Source organism: Colius striatus, chromosome 4 (assembly GCF_028858725.1).
Source record: "Colius striatus isolate bColStr4 chromosome 4, bColStr4.1.hap1, whole genome shotgun sequence".
Classification (NCBI taxonomy): Eukaryota; Metazoa; Chordata; class Aves; order Coliiformes; family Coliidae; genus Colius; species Colius striatus.
Genome location: NC_084762.1, coordinates 83,719,442 through 83,736,426, shown reverse-complemented (window position 1 = coordinate 83,736,426; position 16,985 = coordinate 83,719,442). Strand labels below are relative to the sequence as shown.

General features: G+C 37.2%; 1 protein-coding gene across 3 annotated transcripts in view; it reads left to right on the top strand.

The window, feature by feature from the left end:
• TAF2 (TATA-box binding protein associated factor 2) overlaps positions 1-16,985 on the top strand; it is a 63,085-nt gene that overhangs the window by 34,765 nt on the left and 11,335 nt on the right. For 2 of the 3 annotated variants that reach the window (XR_009818614.1, XM_061995047.1), the window contains exons 19-25: positions 462-655; positions 1,232-1,371; positions 6,817-6,886; positions 8,392-8,501; positions 10,927-11,156; positions 13,778-13,930; positions 14,337-14,442. Coding sequence is in view for 2 of the 3 variants with exons in the window: in XM_061995047.1 (XP_061851031.1) it covers positions 462-655; positions 1,232-1,371; positions 6,817-6,886; positions 8,392-8,501; positions 10,927-11,156; positions 13,778-13,930; positions 14,337-14,442 (1,003 nt within the window). In the remaining variant the exon portion in view is untranslated. The remainder of the gene's footprint in view (positions 1-461; positions 656-1,231; positions 1,372-6,816; positions 6,887-8,391; positions 8,502-10,926; positions 11,157-13,777; positions 13,931-14,336; positions 14,443-16,985) is intronic. The other variant, XM_061995048.1, reaches the window with a different exon arrangement.

Sequence of the window (16,985 nt, the reverse complement as noted above, 5' to 3'; positions counted from 1 at the left end):
AAGGAGACTCCACACCCTCCCTGGGCAGCCTGTGCCAGGGCTCCCTCACCCTCACAGTGAAATAGATTTTTCTTCTATTTAAATGGAACTTTTTTGTGTTCCAGCTTCATCCCATTACCCCTTGTCCTGTTGCTAGATAGTATCAAAAAAGTGATGTCCCAACCTCCTGACATCAGAAAAATTTTCAGTGACAGATTTTTCATTTTGATAAAACAATGTATTCTCTTAAGATGCTCCCATTAATATGCTCTTATTACAGAGTGAAGATTAATAATTGATAGTAAATCCACTTGCTCAATCACTCTGAAATCTGTTTTCAGAAAAAATTCGTCTTGTTTTGCTTTCTCATGCAGTTTCTCATTTGTTTTTTAAGATCACGTCCTGTACCAGTGCTGCACTATTTCTTAGTTTTTAAAGGAATTATACTGTTATGTTTGTGTTTAAATGCTGTTTTTATGTAGTTTTCAGACAACTACTATCGTGCTGAGCTGATTGATGCCCTAGCCAACTCTGTTACTCCTGCAGTCAGTGTGAACAATGAAGTTCGAACTTTGGATAACTTAAATCCTGATGTTCGCCTTATTCTTGAGGAAATTACCCGTTTCCTAAATATGGAGAAGCTTCTTCCTAGTTACAGGCATACCATTACAGTCAGGTATAGTTTAATAATTCTTGTATACATGAAGAAAGCACACACATTAACTCTACTTTTGGGGGGTTTATGTACCCTTCTGTAGTTAGTATTTGAGATTTTAGCTTACATATCTTAATTTTAAGAGTCAGTATTCTTCCAGTTGCCAAAAACTGATTTTGTCTTGTTTGCTTTATTTTTCAATATTAATTTCTGTCCATCTAGACTTTTAATAGCAGGCAGAAGTTGTTCATGCTTATGCCTCTTCAAGAAAATCATTTATGAAAGTTCTGCAAAAGGTGATTCCGTTAACTGTATCCATAGATGACAGAACTAAGTCTGAGCTGTGTTTTCTGGTTCAGTACAGTTCTACAGAAACCAAACAGTGGATTTGACATAGTTGGGAATCTTGTTTGTGTTCATGCCTAGTTCAAAGTTAACAAGTGTCACAACATTAATGCCGTGAAAGTAACTGTAACGTGTTAGTTTGGATCATTCCAGAAAAAAAATGCAATACCTGATTTTGAAGAAAGCAATTTTATTCTTCTTGGCTGGCATTGTGTAAACATAATGTAAATTTCCTGTTCCTACTGTTTGTAGCTGTTTAAAAGCAATTCGGGTGCTTCAGAAGAATGGTCATGTCCCAAGTGATCCCTCTCTCTTCAAGTCCTATGCAGAATATGGGCACTTCGTAGATGTCCGAATAGCAGCATTGGAGGCTGTCGTTGATTACACAAAAGGTACCTGTTTCAAGTACTTTGACATATTGTAACATTCCAGATACAGTAGAAAATTTATTAGTTAGCTCATTAATGAAAGATTGAAATAATTAGTCTGTTAATGCTTTGTCCCAGAGAATGCAAGTTTTATGAAATGTGGTCAGCATTGTTTCTTAGTGTCTCGCAAATTGAATCAGATACCTAAGTTTTGAAATAATGAGTGGACAGCACAATGAGTAGTGATAAGGAGGTTTCCCATTTAGCACTTGATTATCAGTGATTTTGATTAATTTGAGTTCAGCCAGTAATTGCTAGTCAAAACTCTTGGGTTTTTTTGCATCTGTATTAGGGTTATTAATTTTGGAAACTTAGATTATTTTAATGATTATTGGCTGGTTCTGCTTTGCCATTGCTTACACATAGCTTACATTTGTGATGGTTCTGTTCTTCTACTGTTGTCTTTATCTTAGTTGTGTGTTACAGGTCCTTGGGGAAAAAAAAACAAATCATGTAGCTCTCTTATATGCCATTTCAAGTTGAAATTCATTCCTGACAGATTTTCTAAAGACAACTAGAAATTATAGCTTTAATGATTTGCATTTTGTAAAATGAATTCAGTGCTACATCATCCTGTGCATTTATTTGTGTTAGTCTTTCTCTATTCAGCAGATTTGTGACAGTTCTTGAGTTTGAAGGATTGTCCCTGTGAAAGTGGCCAAATCCTTCAGTTCTTCCTCTGTGCAGACTGGTGATTTTAGACTTCTAATTACTCTGCCTCAAATGTCATGTTTTCATTTTCAGGGTAATGGAGAGTTTGCTTTGCTTTTTGCATGATTAATTGTTTTCTCTTCTTTGATCTTACTGCTGTCATTCTGTCCAAAGACTTCTCAAACTAGATAGGCAATGAGAGGTTTTGAGGCAGTTTCTGAGTGAACATACCTGTCAAAATTTGGATGTATGCTTACAGACTGAAACTAGACTATTGTACAGAAAAAACTAACTTCAAGGGAGGCCATGCATGGAGTGTCATTCTCAGGCCCAGTCCTCAGTCTTCTAGTTCACTAGGCATTCTGGATCCATAACCCACTCCATGTGTACCATGTGCTGACCCTGTGAGTGGTGCCCAGCTAGAGTTCAGAGCTCTCCTGCTGCTGTGCATCTCTGTCTCTGTTAGACTGCTTGCTTTGTTCCACCCTTCACAGAGTGTTTGTGGAAAGATTTGCTGGAGAATAGAAAGCTTACTCATCAGCCTGCTTCCTTTAGAACAATCTCCTCACTAACTCATCCCACCCTTTGGAAAGAAAAACTGATAGAAATAATGTTTTCTCATTAAATTCTTGACTTTTTATGGATGGTGTTTATAATACATAACTGACATGGTTAAGGATGTGTTTGTCCTGCAAATATAATACGTCTTTAAAACAGCTAATTAAATGGATTGCTGTACGAGCAAGATATGGTAAGTTGCTTGAAATACTCTATGGAAGGTAAAACTTGGATGGTAAAGTCATAGATCACTTGAAGAAATCAGAGCTCACTGTGAGATCTGGAAATGGGGGATTAGAGCATTAATATACCTACTTGCCTTGGCCCTTGCCAATGGCTTTTTCTGCAGAGGTAATCTGTCTGCTCTAAAGTCACTACAATTCACAACACAGCTTGTTATCTAACTGGTCATCAGAATCGTTTCTCAAATACAACCTTCTTGCACTACACACATTAACTTCTGCTGCTGCTGTGAGGCTGGTGAGTTTTTGTTGGAGGAGTAAATCCAGCAGCTCCATGTGCTGACTGTTGCAGCTACTCATCTAGAAGTCAGCAGCACTTGACTCACAGAGGCCCAGACCTGGCTTTGGAAGGAGAAATGATTGACTGCCTACTGCCAAGAGGTCTGATTCTCGTTGTTCCTGGTTACCTGGTTTCCAGTTCAGACTGGATATAAACCAGCAGCTATCAAATGCCTGTTGCTTGTGCCAAAGCTGGCTTTTTAACAGTTCTTGTGAAGGGAGCTGACAGATTTTGTAATTTCCATAAAAAGGAAAGTCTGTGTTTTCTGGGGCAATGTGGAACTCCCATGTTTTTCTATCAACTCTTTGAGTAGGAATAGCACTGATTTTTTTTTTTTTTAAGTTGCTTCAAAAGAAATTATTTCTTCATGGAACTGAGTAAGTTGTTTTCTTTGCTGTTAATAGTAAGGGGATTTTTTGACACGTAGTAACTGTAAAATGCTTGAGGTAGCATATAAGGACTTGGACAGTTGATCTAAACTGTCTTGAAATTAACAATTTATTAACTTTTTTAAGTTAACTTCTGATAGTTCTATGACTGTTAGTAGTTATATATATACAACAAAGCAGTTGCATGTTTAGAAGTGGTAAAAACAAACTGTTCTGAATAAATATCCATGACAATGAACCTCATGAATATTTTAGTTTAGGGTCTCAGAGATGCTCTGCTGTAACTAAGAACTGATACATCATCTCTTGTAATTTGAAAAACCTCAACATCTTTACTTCAGAAAGCAATCACTCATTTTTATGTCTACCAAAAGCATGAAAACCTATACTTCTTTTCCCACAGCCTTCTCCTAAACAAAATAGCAAGATACAGACAGGATGGGTAATCTGTGATATGGATAGGAATTTGGGTCATGTGGCACACTCAGGCTGGCTTATCAGTGGCTTTTACTGAGGCTGGCAGCCTGACACAAGCAAGTTTCCCCAGGGAACATGTTTGTAAATGGTCTAGACTGCAGTGCTGAAAGCTCCTTCACCAAGTTTGCTGCTCACACCAAGCTAGGTGGTGAAATGGACATGTCAGAAAGGATTCTGTGAGAACCATCTTACAGAGAGACCCAGACAGGCTGGAACAGTGGGCAAGCAAAAACTGTATGAAATTCAATGAAGACAAGTGGAAGGTCCTGCACCTGAGGCAACAAATGATATTTTGAGATCCCTTCCGAACTGGGCTGTTATCTTGTACTTCAGGAGGAACAACCCCATGCACTGGTACAGGCTCGGGATTGACCTGCTGGAGAGCAGCTCTGCAGAGAGACCTGGGAGTCCTGATTGATAATAAACTAACCATGAGCCAGCAATGTGCCCCCGTGGCCAAGAAGGCCAATGGCATCCTGCGATGCTTCAAGAAGAGTGTGACCAGCAGGTCAAGGGAGGTTCTCCTCCTCCTCTACTCTGCCCTGGTGAAGCCTCATCTGGAGTCCTGTGTCCAGTTCTGGGCTCCCCAGCTCAAAAAGGACAGGGAACTGCTGGAGAGAGTCCAGTAGAGGTCTACCAAGATGATCAGGGGAGAGGGACATCTGTATGATGAAATGCTGTGGGACCTGGGGCTGTTTAGCCTGGAGAAGACTAAGGGAAGATCTCATTAATACTTACAAGTGTTTAAAAGGAGTATGCCAAGGAGGGGTGACACTTTTTTCTGTTGTATCTAGTGATAGGACAAGGGGTAATGGGCATAAGCTGGAACGAAAAAAGTTCCACTTAATCTTAAGGAAAAACTTCTTTCCTGTGAGGGTGAGGGAGCCCTAACACAGGCTGTCCAGGGAAATTGTGGAGTCTCCTCCTCTGGAAGTTTTCAAAACTGGCCTGGACGTCTTCCTGTGTGACCTAGCATAGGTGAATGTGCTTTAATGGGCTTGGACTAGATGATCTGTAGACATCCCTTCCAACCCATGCCATTCTATGATTCCATGATTGTTATGTCTAATAAGATTTGTTCTGCCCAAAGTCAGGTTTAGTTTGTCATTAATACACTCCCCAAAATGTTTTGTAGTCGCTATGTGAATCTGAAGACCAGATTAAATACATTAGGGAAGAAAGCTTTGGAAGTCTAGCAGGCCTAGGATACCCTATAAGGCAAATAGCAGAGAAGACTTAATTTATTTAAACAGAAATAAGTTCAAGAAACAAAAAGTACCTTTTTTTAACCACAAAAGTATTGTGTTTCTTGGTTCTGTTATCTAGTCCTGTCAGCCTGAAGGATTTGTCTCCTAGACTTCTCATTTTCTAATCAAAATCCATTTAAAATCCCTTTTGTTAGCAGTTGAAATAATGGCAGCTTACTTGTGACTGTGATTTAATATGTTTGCCATGTTGTAGGTCTTTGCTGCAGGGTTATGCAATATTATTTTTCTTAGATGCAAAGCATCTTTCGTCTGCAGTGCTCTAGCAGCCTTTTATCCCAAGGAAGATAGCTGCCTGGAAAAGCAACTGTGCATGGAGTTGAGCACAGGCAGTCGTTAAGCTCTTCAAAGCAAAAGACTATTCAGCCATCTTCTAAGCAATATGATGATAAAGTTTTTAATTGCTTGGCTGCTTCCTCCCAGCCCAGGGAGAGATCTTATGTTCTAGTGCTGATTCTCATAATAGAATTCAAATAATGGCCTGTTGCTTTAAAAGCAACTTACCTTAGTGAAATAACAAGGAATTAAGAGGTATTAGAATTGCTTGAACTAAAGTTGTATTTAAAATTTTTTGACTGAAAATGACTGAAACGAGGATGAAAAGTTGAACTGAGGTATTTAGAATTGAAAATACAGGAAGAAACAAACACATCGCTAGGACCACAAAATGGAAAGCAACAGGACTGTTTTGGAAGCTATGTGTAGAGGAATGATTAATATACCCCAAAATTGGAAGTAAAGCAATGCCTAAGCAAGCTCTTAATTGTTTTGAAGAAATGAGGGAAGTACTGTAAAAACTTAAAATTCTGCACTTAAGAAAAAGATTGCATAAAAATGCTTTCATTTTTTGCACCATAGCTGATAATACCCTGTGCTTTTTGCTGTTTTGCAGTGTTACACTGACAATCAAAAGAATTTTGTAATATCATATCAATTTTAAACTAGCAAGCTGATTATGTTTCCAGTAGTGTCAGGCGGGAATTTTCTAGAGGCATGTGCTGTAGGTTTCAAAACCCATTTTAATGGCAAAGTATGCTGATTTTAAAAAACTGAGGAAGGCTACTGAGAGGAGTATGCTTGCAGTTTTGTGTAACGTCTGTAGGCTTCTTCTCTCTATCCTATTTATAGATAATAATCTTTCACAGATTGATCTGTATGAGAATTTATTCCCTATAAAAATTATTAAACTTCTGATTGTTAAAAGGATATTTGAATGCATTTGTTCTAAGAAGCACACAATATCAAGATACGAGTGTTTGCTCTGTGATCTTCCCCATCAATGATCACGAATGACAATTACCTGCTAATAGTCAAGTTGGTGGTTATTGAACAATTGAAGCATGAAGGAGTTCCATGCAGGTTTATATTTCACTGTAAAGTAAACCACCTTTTAATTCGAATTCATACTCTAATTGGTGAAGTTACTCTTTAGTTGCAATGATTCTTGCTCTTTGTGTGCTAATTCAGGAACTTGTGATTGTCTTGATCAAAATCCTTCCAAATTATATATATATTTATAGGCATTTTATTTTATTTTTTCTTTGCAGTTGATAGGAGCTATGAGGAACTACAGTGGCTGCTTACCATGGTTCAGAATGATCCTGTACCTTACATAAGGTTAGTGAGTTGTTAAAGGGACTCTACTTTCACTAGCACTGGAACCAAGTAAATTCTTGGCCTGGAATTGCTAGAATAGATCAAATACTTAACAGTTTAGAACTACTTCACAGACCTGCTTTTTCTTTTTGTTATTTTGTATACGTTGAAATGTGTTTTGATGTTTCAACGGTTTTAATCTCAAAAATTCATGTACTCTTATTCTACATTAGCTTATTTCTGTCTCTTATGTTGTACCCCTCTGGTGGAAGGCTGAAGTTAGAGGTTGTTTCCTGATCATATTTAAATGTCAGGCTGCATTTGGCAAAAAGACTTAGTGATACTTAGAAGATACAAAGTTTGAGTGCAAACAGTGTTTTGCCAGCAAGGAGTGTAAAACAATTGTGAGACTGTAGATGGGGTGAAAGGATAACATGTCAAAATATGGTGTCATTTCTAATATGGCTGTTTCCTTTGTTTACACCAATGAATAACTGGATATTTTAGAACATTCGTTATAAGCCTATGTATACCAAGAGGCCTAATCATTGCTTTTCTTCAACACTGTCATCTTATGGCCATCATTAAAATACTGAGTTTCAAAGGTAGAGAGTACTACTTATATTTCCTCTCTAGAGGTGATTTCTTACAAAGATCATAGCTGCAAGACTGTTCTCTATTTTACTTCTGTCATTCTTGTTAATGAAAGTAGATACAGTTAGACTCACTAGACTTTAGCTTCAGTCGAAGAAGGAGTTTTAATTTGATTTGTATCTTTTTGCAAGGAAGTTTAGGTTTTTAATTGAGAGTGATGTGTAAGCCTCTTCTAAAACAAAATTAAAATAATATGTAAGAGTTTTGTTGTCCCAAATAGCCAGCAAAAGCTGTCTGTACAGGCAAAAAAGTTAAAATAATAAGTAGTGGAACAAGTAGCTATTCTCATTTGTAAAATGTTTTCAAGGCCAGGTCCAAAGAAAGAAAGTGGGAAAAAAATTGATCTACTTTCAACTAAAATTGAAAAATAATCTAAATATTGTAAGCAAACACAGTAAGTGCAGAATCTTTAGGCAGCTGTGTAACTTAAGAGATGACAGTGTTCCTCTTCAGGAAAATGAGCAAGTCACTGGTTTAGGTCCTGCCATTTGTATCAGTCGTAAACATTTAAAAGTCATTATAAAATCTCTAGTGTCAGTTTGTAAGGAGTTCATTTGCCAGTGTTGCTCCTTTGTAATTATGAAGTCAGTACGCAGTCAAGATGGTCAGTAAACAGAAGAGCATAGCATACTCTTCAATTTTGTACTTAACTGTTAAAAATGTTAAGATCCTGCTGCTTTGGACCTTACTTTTTATCTTGAAGTTACATTACTGATGGTAAATCTGTGTCTGTGCATATTTGGACAGGAGGAAGAGCTAAAAACATAAAACTGTTGAATAAGTTTGTAAGGATACTGCAGACTGAACAGACTTCATATTCTGAGTGTATGTATTTGATTTAATAAAGATTATGTTTTCTATTTCTCTTTAAGGCATAGGATTCTGGATATGCTGACTAAGAATCCACCTTTTACCAAGAACACAGAATCCCCTTTATGTAACGAAGCTTTGGTAGATCAGCTTTGGAAATTGATGAATTCAGGTTGGTTTTTTGGTTAGTTTGTTGTTTGATTGGTTTGTTGTGGTTTTATTCTATGAGAGGTTTTTTTTTTTAAATAAGTGTTAAAGACTTGCTTCAGAATATTCCAAGAGCTCTCTTAGTTTCAAAAGCTAGAAACTGAAAATACAGTCTCAGAAGTTCAATATTGTGTGTGTACTTCCAGAACTTTGAGTGACACAGGGTACAAACCCTTGGTTTTCGTTCTTTTGTGTATTGCTGTAGTGTGCTTTGATATACTTTGGCATAGAATAATTCTTTGACCAAGATGTTCAAAGCAAATGTTTCTTCAATTGATGGTGTCTGCCATTGGAGAATGGTGGGGGTTTAGGAGGGACCTCTTTAGATCATCTAGTCCAACTGCCTGCTAAAGCAGGTTAACCCAGATCAGATTGCACCGGAACGCCCCCAGGCGGGTTTATAGTTTCTGTAGATTAGATAGTCTCTCTCTGTCCTCTTTTACTGAACTGAGAGAATATGAGAGGATAACATTTGTATAGATAATTTAAATGAGATTTTTACAAGTGTATTACAAACCTAAGACTCAATTTGCCTTGTGTGATTAGGGAAGATCCTAATGAGAGAAGGGCTTGCATCTTTACCATTGACCTGTTTTTCATTACTGAAGCAGTTTTATCCGGTCCTGACAAACTGCCCTTTAACATCTGGCATGATACTACATAGTTTACATATAAACATTTATATAGCTTTTTTAGGTCATTGAAAACTGGCTGTTCTCTATGTATCATTATTTTTAGTGTTTAAAAGTATACAGCCACACTGCAGGGGTTGAAGTGGAGAGACTACTAGTAGTTCAGTTTTGTAGTATTTGCCAAATGTCAGGCACAGAAAATAAACCATTTTGGTGTTCCCGTCAGAGAGTTTGTTTTTCCTTTTTCTTGAGAAGAGTGTGTGCAGTGTTACTTACAACCATTACCTCTTTTTGCTACTAACAAATATACATTTGTATACATTCTTATTATGACTCATGTGGCTTTAGGTACTTAAATTTCTACACATCAAGATGACATAATGTTTCAATTTATTTTCTGTAAGGGATAACTGTAGCATTCCAGGGTGCCTTGAAAAAAAGGTTTGTTAGTGTGAGACAAGTTAGTAGCCAGGTTTAAAGCTGCAGGAGTTGCTTTTATTTGGCAGAAGCACATGCAATACAGAACAGACTCTGATTGATGTAGGTAATCTTTGTTTTTTTTCTTCTGGCTTAATCTGCGTTAAATTGATAATGCTCACAACTTCCAAAGATTGCAGAATAATTCAGCAGCCAATTGTACTTAAGCCTATCTGTTCTTCTGGAAAAGAGGAGATAAGAATGGGAATCCATTGTAACATTGTAAGATGTAATAGTTGAAGAAGTTGAGTAAATTTTTTATTGTTAAAATATTAAAATAGTTTTTAAATTAGTATTTGTTAATGTGTCATTCTCTGGAGAGTATTTTAATGTTACAAGTGTCGAGATCAATATTCACATTACTCTTCCTTGTAACTAAGTAAGTGTACTTACAGCTAAGCTTACTCAAAACACTAGTTAGCCCCATGAAACTTTATTTACAGAGATAGATCTTGTCATTTTATTTTGGGCTAAGTCTTGCAAACCATATTGACATGACAGTTGGCACATCTGCGTCTTGTTTATCAAATATAGTTCTATTCCTGCTGTGGAACAATATGTTCGATAAACTTGTAATCGGTCAAGAGCTGGGCTGAGTTAACACCAGAATCACTGTATTTGCAGCGTTGCATCAGATGTTAGGTGTCTTTCTGTTGTGACTGGTGCCAAACGTGCTTTGGCCATTTCTGTATGAAGCTATAAAAGCAGTACATGTTGCCAGTATGAATACAAATTCAAGTACTGAATATCCAGTGAAGTACATGACATAGTAGTGACATCAGAAAGCATATTTATGCATTGCTGGTATGTGTTTTCAGTGAGGTTTCCAGAGGGTACAGATCTCAGTCACGCTTATGGCTCTTACTACATTTCATGGAATACATAGGCAAGTGTGACAAAATTCATTGATACAGGCAGACAGTTTGGTAACAAAGTGTTCTGTTTAATTGTCCAATAGTAAAACTTAATGTGAATCATCAACAATAAAAGCATATGGGTTTGATTATTTTTTTGTATTTTTCTTTTTCATTATGTTTTTATAGCACTTTGGTTCCCAGTCTTGTTCTACTAAACATGTCTAGCTTATAGCTCACATACCTTAAAGCCTTCCTTTTAAACAGAATATGACAGGTGAGTTAGAGTCAATTAGAAATTACAAGGGAAGTGTATCTTAAGCACAGAAAATGTCATGCTCTGGTGGATCCAGATCACTTAAACTATTATTTGTGGGGAGGACAAGACTGTATCTCTATGTTAACAATAATTTCTTTTGGATTTTAGGAACTTCACATGACTGGAGATTACGATGTGGTGCCGTGGACCTTTATTTCACACTTTTTGGCCTCAGCAGACCTTCTTGTTTACCATTACCAGAGCTTGGACTTGTTCTTAATCTAAAAGAAAAGAAGGCTGTACTTAATCCAACGATTATCCCCGAATCGGTTGCAAATAATCAGGAACCTGTGAACAGTACTAACAATCACGGACAGTCAGTGGGATTTCAGAACACCGTAAGCACAAACCATCTGCGTCCATCCTGTTCAACTGCCTCGGAGTCCTTGCGGTGGTTGCTGATTTAATTTTGTACTGTGTTCAAACTTCATGCTTCACCTAAGCTACCATGATACCTTCCACTTGAAAAACTGACATATACCATAACATTTTATACTCTTTTTAACTGTTCTGCACAGCGTGTGCAAGCTTTTTGGTTGTTATTTCTAGTCTCATAATTTCTGTTCTTTACAAAACTTCACTTTTTCTATATTGCTTCTGAGACATGAAGTGATTCACAGAAATGTTTGATGCTGTGATGAAACCTTTTTAATTAGACTAAGAATATTGCTTATAGGCAAGCTATGCAATTTTCCAAAACAACACCTTTTATCAGTAAATTTACCTAGATATAAAAGTACATAGATATATGTCTTTTTAAACAACTTTAAGAGATGTGAAAGTTGGAACTTTAACACATCTTCATTGAACGCTTCAGTCTGTGTAGTACTGTGCTCTGAAGGATTTGTAACAACTTCTGAAAAATCACATGCATTAAGCTTGATATCTTTCTGGCTTGGGAGGTTTCGGTCCAAACACACATTCCATTGTGTAATTAGAAAGTAGATTTTATAAGCTGTTCAAGTCGTACTTTTGCAGCAGTGGCAGTTATTCCTAAGAAGACTTAAGTACTTTTGTTGGACAAATTTAATTCTGAGGGAGAAAACTCAACAGACATGGAAATAACGAATACTCTTCCTAACAATTTAAAAAATGTTTGATTGAAACTGCTTAAGAGTAAAACCCGAAAGAGAGAGTGAAGACATGGTTAATGTATAGGAAACTTTCCACCCTTCTGAATGGGATGATTTATTATTGCTTTATTGGTCCCATAGTTAAGTTCCAAATTGTTTCTATTCACAAGTATACTGAGAGTACAAATTATCACAGTACCTTGCAGGCTGTTTCCAGTAGGGGGAGAAAATGATGGTGAAGTCAAATATCTTCAGAGTTACCCTATATATTTATAGAACGTGTGATAAGTCCTGATTCAGTGTGCATAAATGTCAGTATTAAATAGCAGGAGACATTTCATTGGCAGATTTTTAGACTGCAGTTCAATGAGCATCGAAACTTTTTTCACAGCCACTGATTATTTTAATTAAAAAATTTCCTCTTACCTCTTCTTTTTCCTATACTGTTCTCTCCTTTTTGCCAGCACAGTTCTTGTTGCTGGATCAGGGGAACATCTGGTTGAAAAATATACTTTTTTATGAGCAGATATTTCAGTTTCCTGGTCCAGTTCATCATGTAGTTACACAAACACTTGTGACAGCCCAGGACAGAAATATGTGAGGAAGAGAAGGAGGCTGCTTCTTTTAGCATCAGTACTGACTTACACTAGTGTTAAAATACAGTATTAGTATAAGCCTCAGTTCACACTTTATCCCTCATATCTTCTCTGATGCCTCATGTCCTTTCTCCTATCCCTTACAGTTACAATGGTAACCTTAAAGTAATTGTCCCCCAAAAAATCAAGCCAATAACCTAACCAAAAGACAGCCTCTCACATCAGCTTAAGTTTACCCAGCAGTGTTTCACAGCAGTTGTATCTTGAGTTAAATAATTAGGATGAAAAAAAGAGAAATAGGTGTTTGAGGGGAAAAAACAATTGACAGGTGATAGAATACATCACATGAACTAGATTCTTTAGAGAAGACTGCATATTCTGAGAGCATAAACCTGTTAAATTCAATACTGATAGACTCATGACACTGAATTTGATGAGAGTGGTAGAAGTTACCCACCTCATAAAATTGAATTTGATTTGTTCAGGGCAAGAGTTTGTGAGGCTAGAATGCCCTTTGTAAGACAGAGGAAAAGCAGTTCAGTGGAGCAGCGTATGCTCTTGAGCAGCTGTGATACAGCTTTTAAATAGTTTTTAGTGGGGTTTCAGTTATGTTTGCTTCAGTGGATACTTTATTTTTCCTTCTGTATTTTGTGTATTGGAACACATCTCCTGTTCTAATGACTATATGTTTAACTTAGACTCTCCTGCTATTTTTATGTTCCTTTGACTCTGTGTCCATAATCTAAGCAGTAATTTACAAAACCATTTAATTCTTTCTAGTAAATATTGTTGTGAAATGCAAAAAAAACCCAAACCCCTGAGTTGTAAGTGCTGGTTATGATTTGTATTCAACAGAGTAAGCATTAGCTTTTAAAGCCAACGAAAAGAAGATTTAGCTAAATCCCATGTGTAGACCAGAGGCTATCACAGGTTTTCAGCTGAGATTTGGGCTGAGGAGAGTCTGCGACGCACAGATTTATAGAAAGGCTATTCAGAGGCAGCAAATGTTGTTGCACACCAACAGTACCATGATTGTGAGAAGGGACAGAAAAGATGCCAATGCTAGATATGCAGGGAGAGCAGGGATAGAAGTAAAGAGAAACTATGTTTGTAGGAGAGGTTGGCACAAATCCATACAGGGTTTTAGAAAATACTTTTTGCCAGAACTACAGGGAAAACTTTGTTCAAATCACTCACTTGACTGAGAAGTGTTTTCAACTATCAGGTCTCTTTTAGGCTGAAACATGGCTCTTGCTATCTTCTAATTTTGGTCTTTTAATGCTGCTTCAGGAGGATGATCATCTTATTAAGGAAACAGCATCCAGCATTTCTGGTCATCAGCAGGGGGTGAAGAGGAAAGCTGATATGCCACTCGGGTCTCCATTGGAGCCAGGGCAAATACTAGAGAAGAATGAAGACAGTAAAGTCAAACTCAAAATCAGAGTAAGAAATGGAAATTCAACTTGCACAATATGTAGGATACGCAGAATAACAGCAGTGGCTTGTGCTGACTTCCCATAAAGCTGTGTTCAAACAATAGACATATTGTCTATATGTGTACGGTAATTCTTACGCTTACGTTGGTGAAATAATTTCCCATCAGATTCTTTATTGGCTGGAAAGAACTAAAGTTGACAGTTAATGCAACACACAGCTTCACAGTAAATTAGGAAGGAGAAAAGACACTGAACCTTTTTAGTTTTATTGAATTTTTATTCCTTTGCAGTGGTAGATATCGCTTCCTTTCCCTCTCACCCCCAATTTGCTTCAAAAATAAAACATTAGAAGTTCTGTTTAGTAATATTCTGATGAGTTATTAGCATCTGCTTATTTTTTCCTGATATCTTAGTTCTCAAACTCTCAAGAAGAGGAGGAAATTGATATGGACACAGTTCATGACAGTCAAGCCTTTATTTACCATCATCTGAATATGTTGGAGAGACCATCCACACCAGGTATGAATAAATTTATTGGCAAAATGATAGTACTAATTTTTCATCTGTTTCATTTGGGGGCAGGGGGATTGCTGCTGCTTATTTCCATACACACAGTGTTGGTGAGTGTAAAGTGTTAACTGAATTCCAGGTGATGTGTATGTAAAGGGTGCATAAGAGCATTTCTTTAGCTTCCAGTACATTTACAAATAACGATGTATATGTGTGTTTTCATGCGTGTCTAAGTAAGGCAAGTATGTATCATGATTATAAAAGTCAAAAGCTAAGAATTGAAAAAAAAAATCATGTAAAGCTAAATTAGAAGCTCATAAGCAATTAGGTGAAACTTTCTTTGCCATAGTTGTACTTGAAAAAGTAATTTTGAAGGTTAACTTTTAAAAAAATAGCAAGAACATTCAAGTTAAAAAACCCAACTTTAATCTTAGTGAATTAGAACCTAACATCAGTAGTTAAAAAACATAGAAGCTTCAAAGATTATTAGAAGGGCATTTCCAAGTTGAAAACTTTGCATCTGTGAGTAAAGGTTTCATTTCAAGCACTTCCATTGCTTCTCTTAGTATCTTTTTCATAAAATATTTGACAAAAATACTTCTGAAAGAATAATGTTTCTTAGAAACCTTAAGGCAGGCTGAACTTAACTGATCTTCCACCTTCTTTACTTACCTGTCACTAGCAAAGAAATTCAGTGGTTATTCTCTTTTCTTAAAGTATTTCAACCACATTTCTTACATATAGTTCCAGTATGTGCCAGTGGAGCTAAGCTGAGGTCGTGTAACTATGCAACAAGCATTTTGAAAGATCTTTGATACACATCCAAAACAAGGTTTTAAGGTTGCAGTACTGCAACATGCAACAGTGAATTATTTGGCTTAAGAAGTAGAATTCAGTGTAATTGCCCTCTTGGTGGTTTTTCAGTTTTTATCCAGTGGCTGCCTAATGTAAAACACAAACAGACCTTAGCAGCAGGATCTGGAACATTCGTCCCGTCTTGAGTGCCCTAAGTCCTGAGCCACACTGGCTCTGCATTCCCTGTAACGTGGCAATTTACTGGCCTCGTTTAAGAAAAGGGCTGGTGGATGTTCCTGTTCTTGAGTATCCTGCTGAGGCTGGTGCCTTGGTGCTGACCGTCAGCATGGAAGCTGTAGGCTCATACTCCCTTAGGGCCTAGGATTTAACATTTTTACTTCCTTGGCAGATGCTCTAGCCACTTTAGGGACTTTGGGTTTTTTTATGAAAGGTAACTGCTGTCATTGCTTAGCTAACAAATTAAGTTCATATGGGTACATAAAACACAGGGAGGTCTAGTTTCTGAATTCCAGATGGCCTTTGGTTAATGACATGTGCCTGTAGAGCCAGCTCCACCAGGATGGATTTGCTCTTAGATATGTAGAGTAGCAAAACTCACAATTTTTTGCCTAAAGCATAGGCATTTCAGCAGAGTAAAGAAGAAGACTGCATATAGATTGGTGTCATGAACTTGGGAGCCTAATTCCTCACAACCTTTACTTTAAACCTGTCAGAGTTGCTTTGCATTTTGTTCTCAGTATTGTGTGGTCAACCATCACATTTTCTGTTATGGCAAAGAATGACACATCCAGGGCACGCGAGTGCAGAGCTGATCCACTGAGGATTAGTATTTATAACTCTTACATGATATTTTGCAACAACTTTTTTTTACTAGATTTACACACTCTACGGAGTATAAGGTCATAAACAGAACTCTGCCAAATACTTCACAAATAGGACTTATGGGACTCTCTGTATGCCAGCTCTGCGCTCCAGGACTATTGCATATTAAGTTTGCACTAGAGTTCAGAAAGGGTAAGGTCTGATCAGGAGTGGAGTAATGGCCAGTTGACTGCTGCTTTTGTAGACCTACAGCAGATAAAAGCTACTTCAAGTTTCACTTATGTGCTGAATGACCTCCTCACCTCTGCCATTTAGACATTCAGCACACTGGAATACATTTTCTTTCCTAGGTAGTAAATGAGACAAATGCTGGGGGTTTGCCACAGAATTCATTTTAAATAATGAGCCTTTGAAAAGCATTATTTTGCATTGCTTCAGATTGATTTAATTTCTTTTGCTTGTGCGATTAGAAACAGTTCCACTTCAGATATTCTTTGCTTCTAAAATTTCACCTGTTTCTTATTCATAGCATTTTTCTTAGAAGCAGAGATGCATATAAGTAAAGACAGTTCAACCTTTAGGAAATGGTATCCTGCTGAGAGGAAACAGATGGGGGAAAAATAAAAGCATATGTAAATAAAATTGTTCACACATAGGACTGTTCTGTTTTACAGTGGAATTGCAGATAAAGTTTCCTGAGGGCTTTGAGTTTTTGATGGAGGATGGGTGCCCTTCAGTGAGTGTTCTGAAACGGATTGACAACAGGTTCTGAAATGGTCTCAGTATCTTGTTAGTAAATCTGTAAGATCTTGTATCTGCCTCAGTTCTGTGACTGTTACTTGGAAGGCAGCAAGCTCTTAGTCCATACTCAGTTTTCCTCTCACAGCTGTGGTTTGTGTCCCCACGTGTCACAT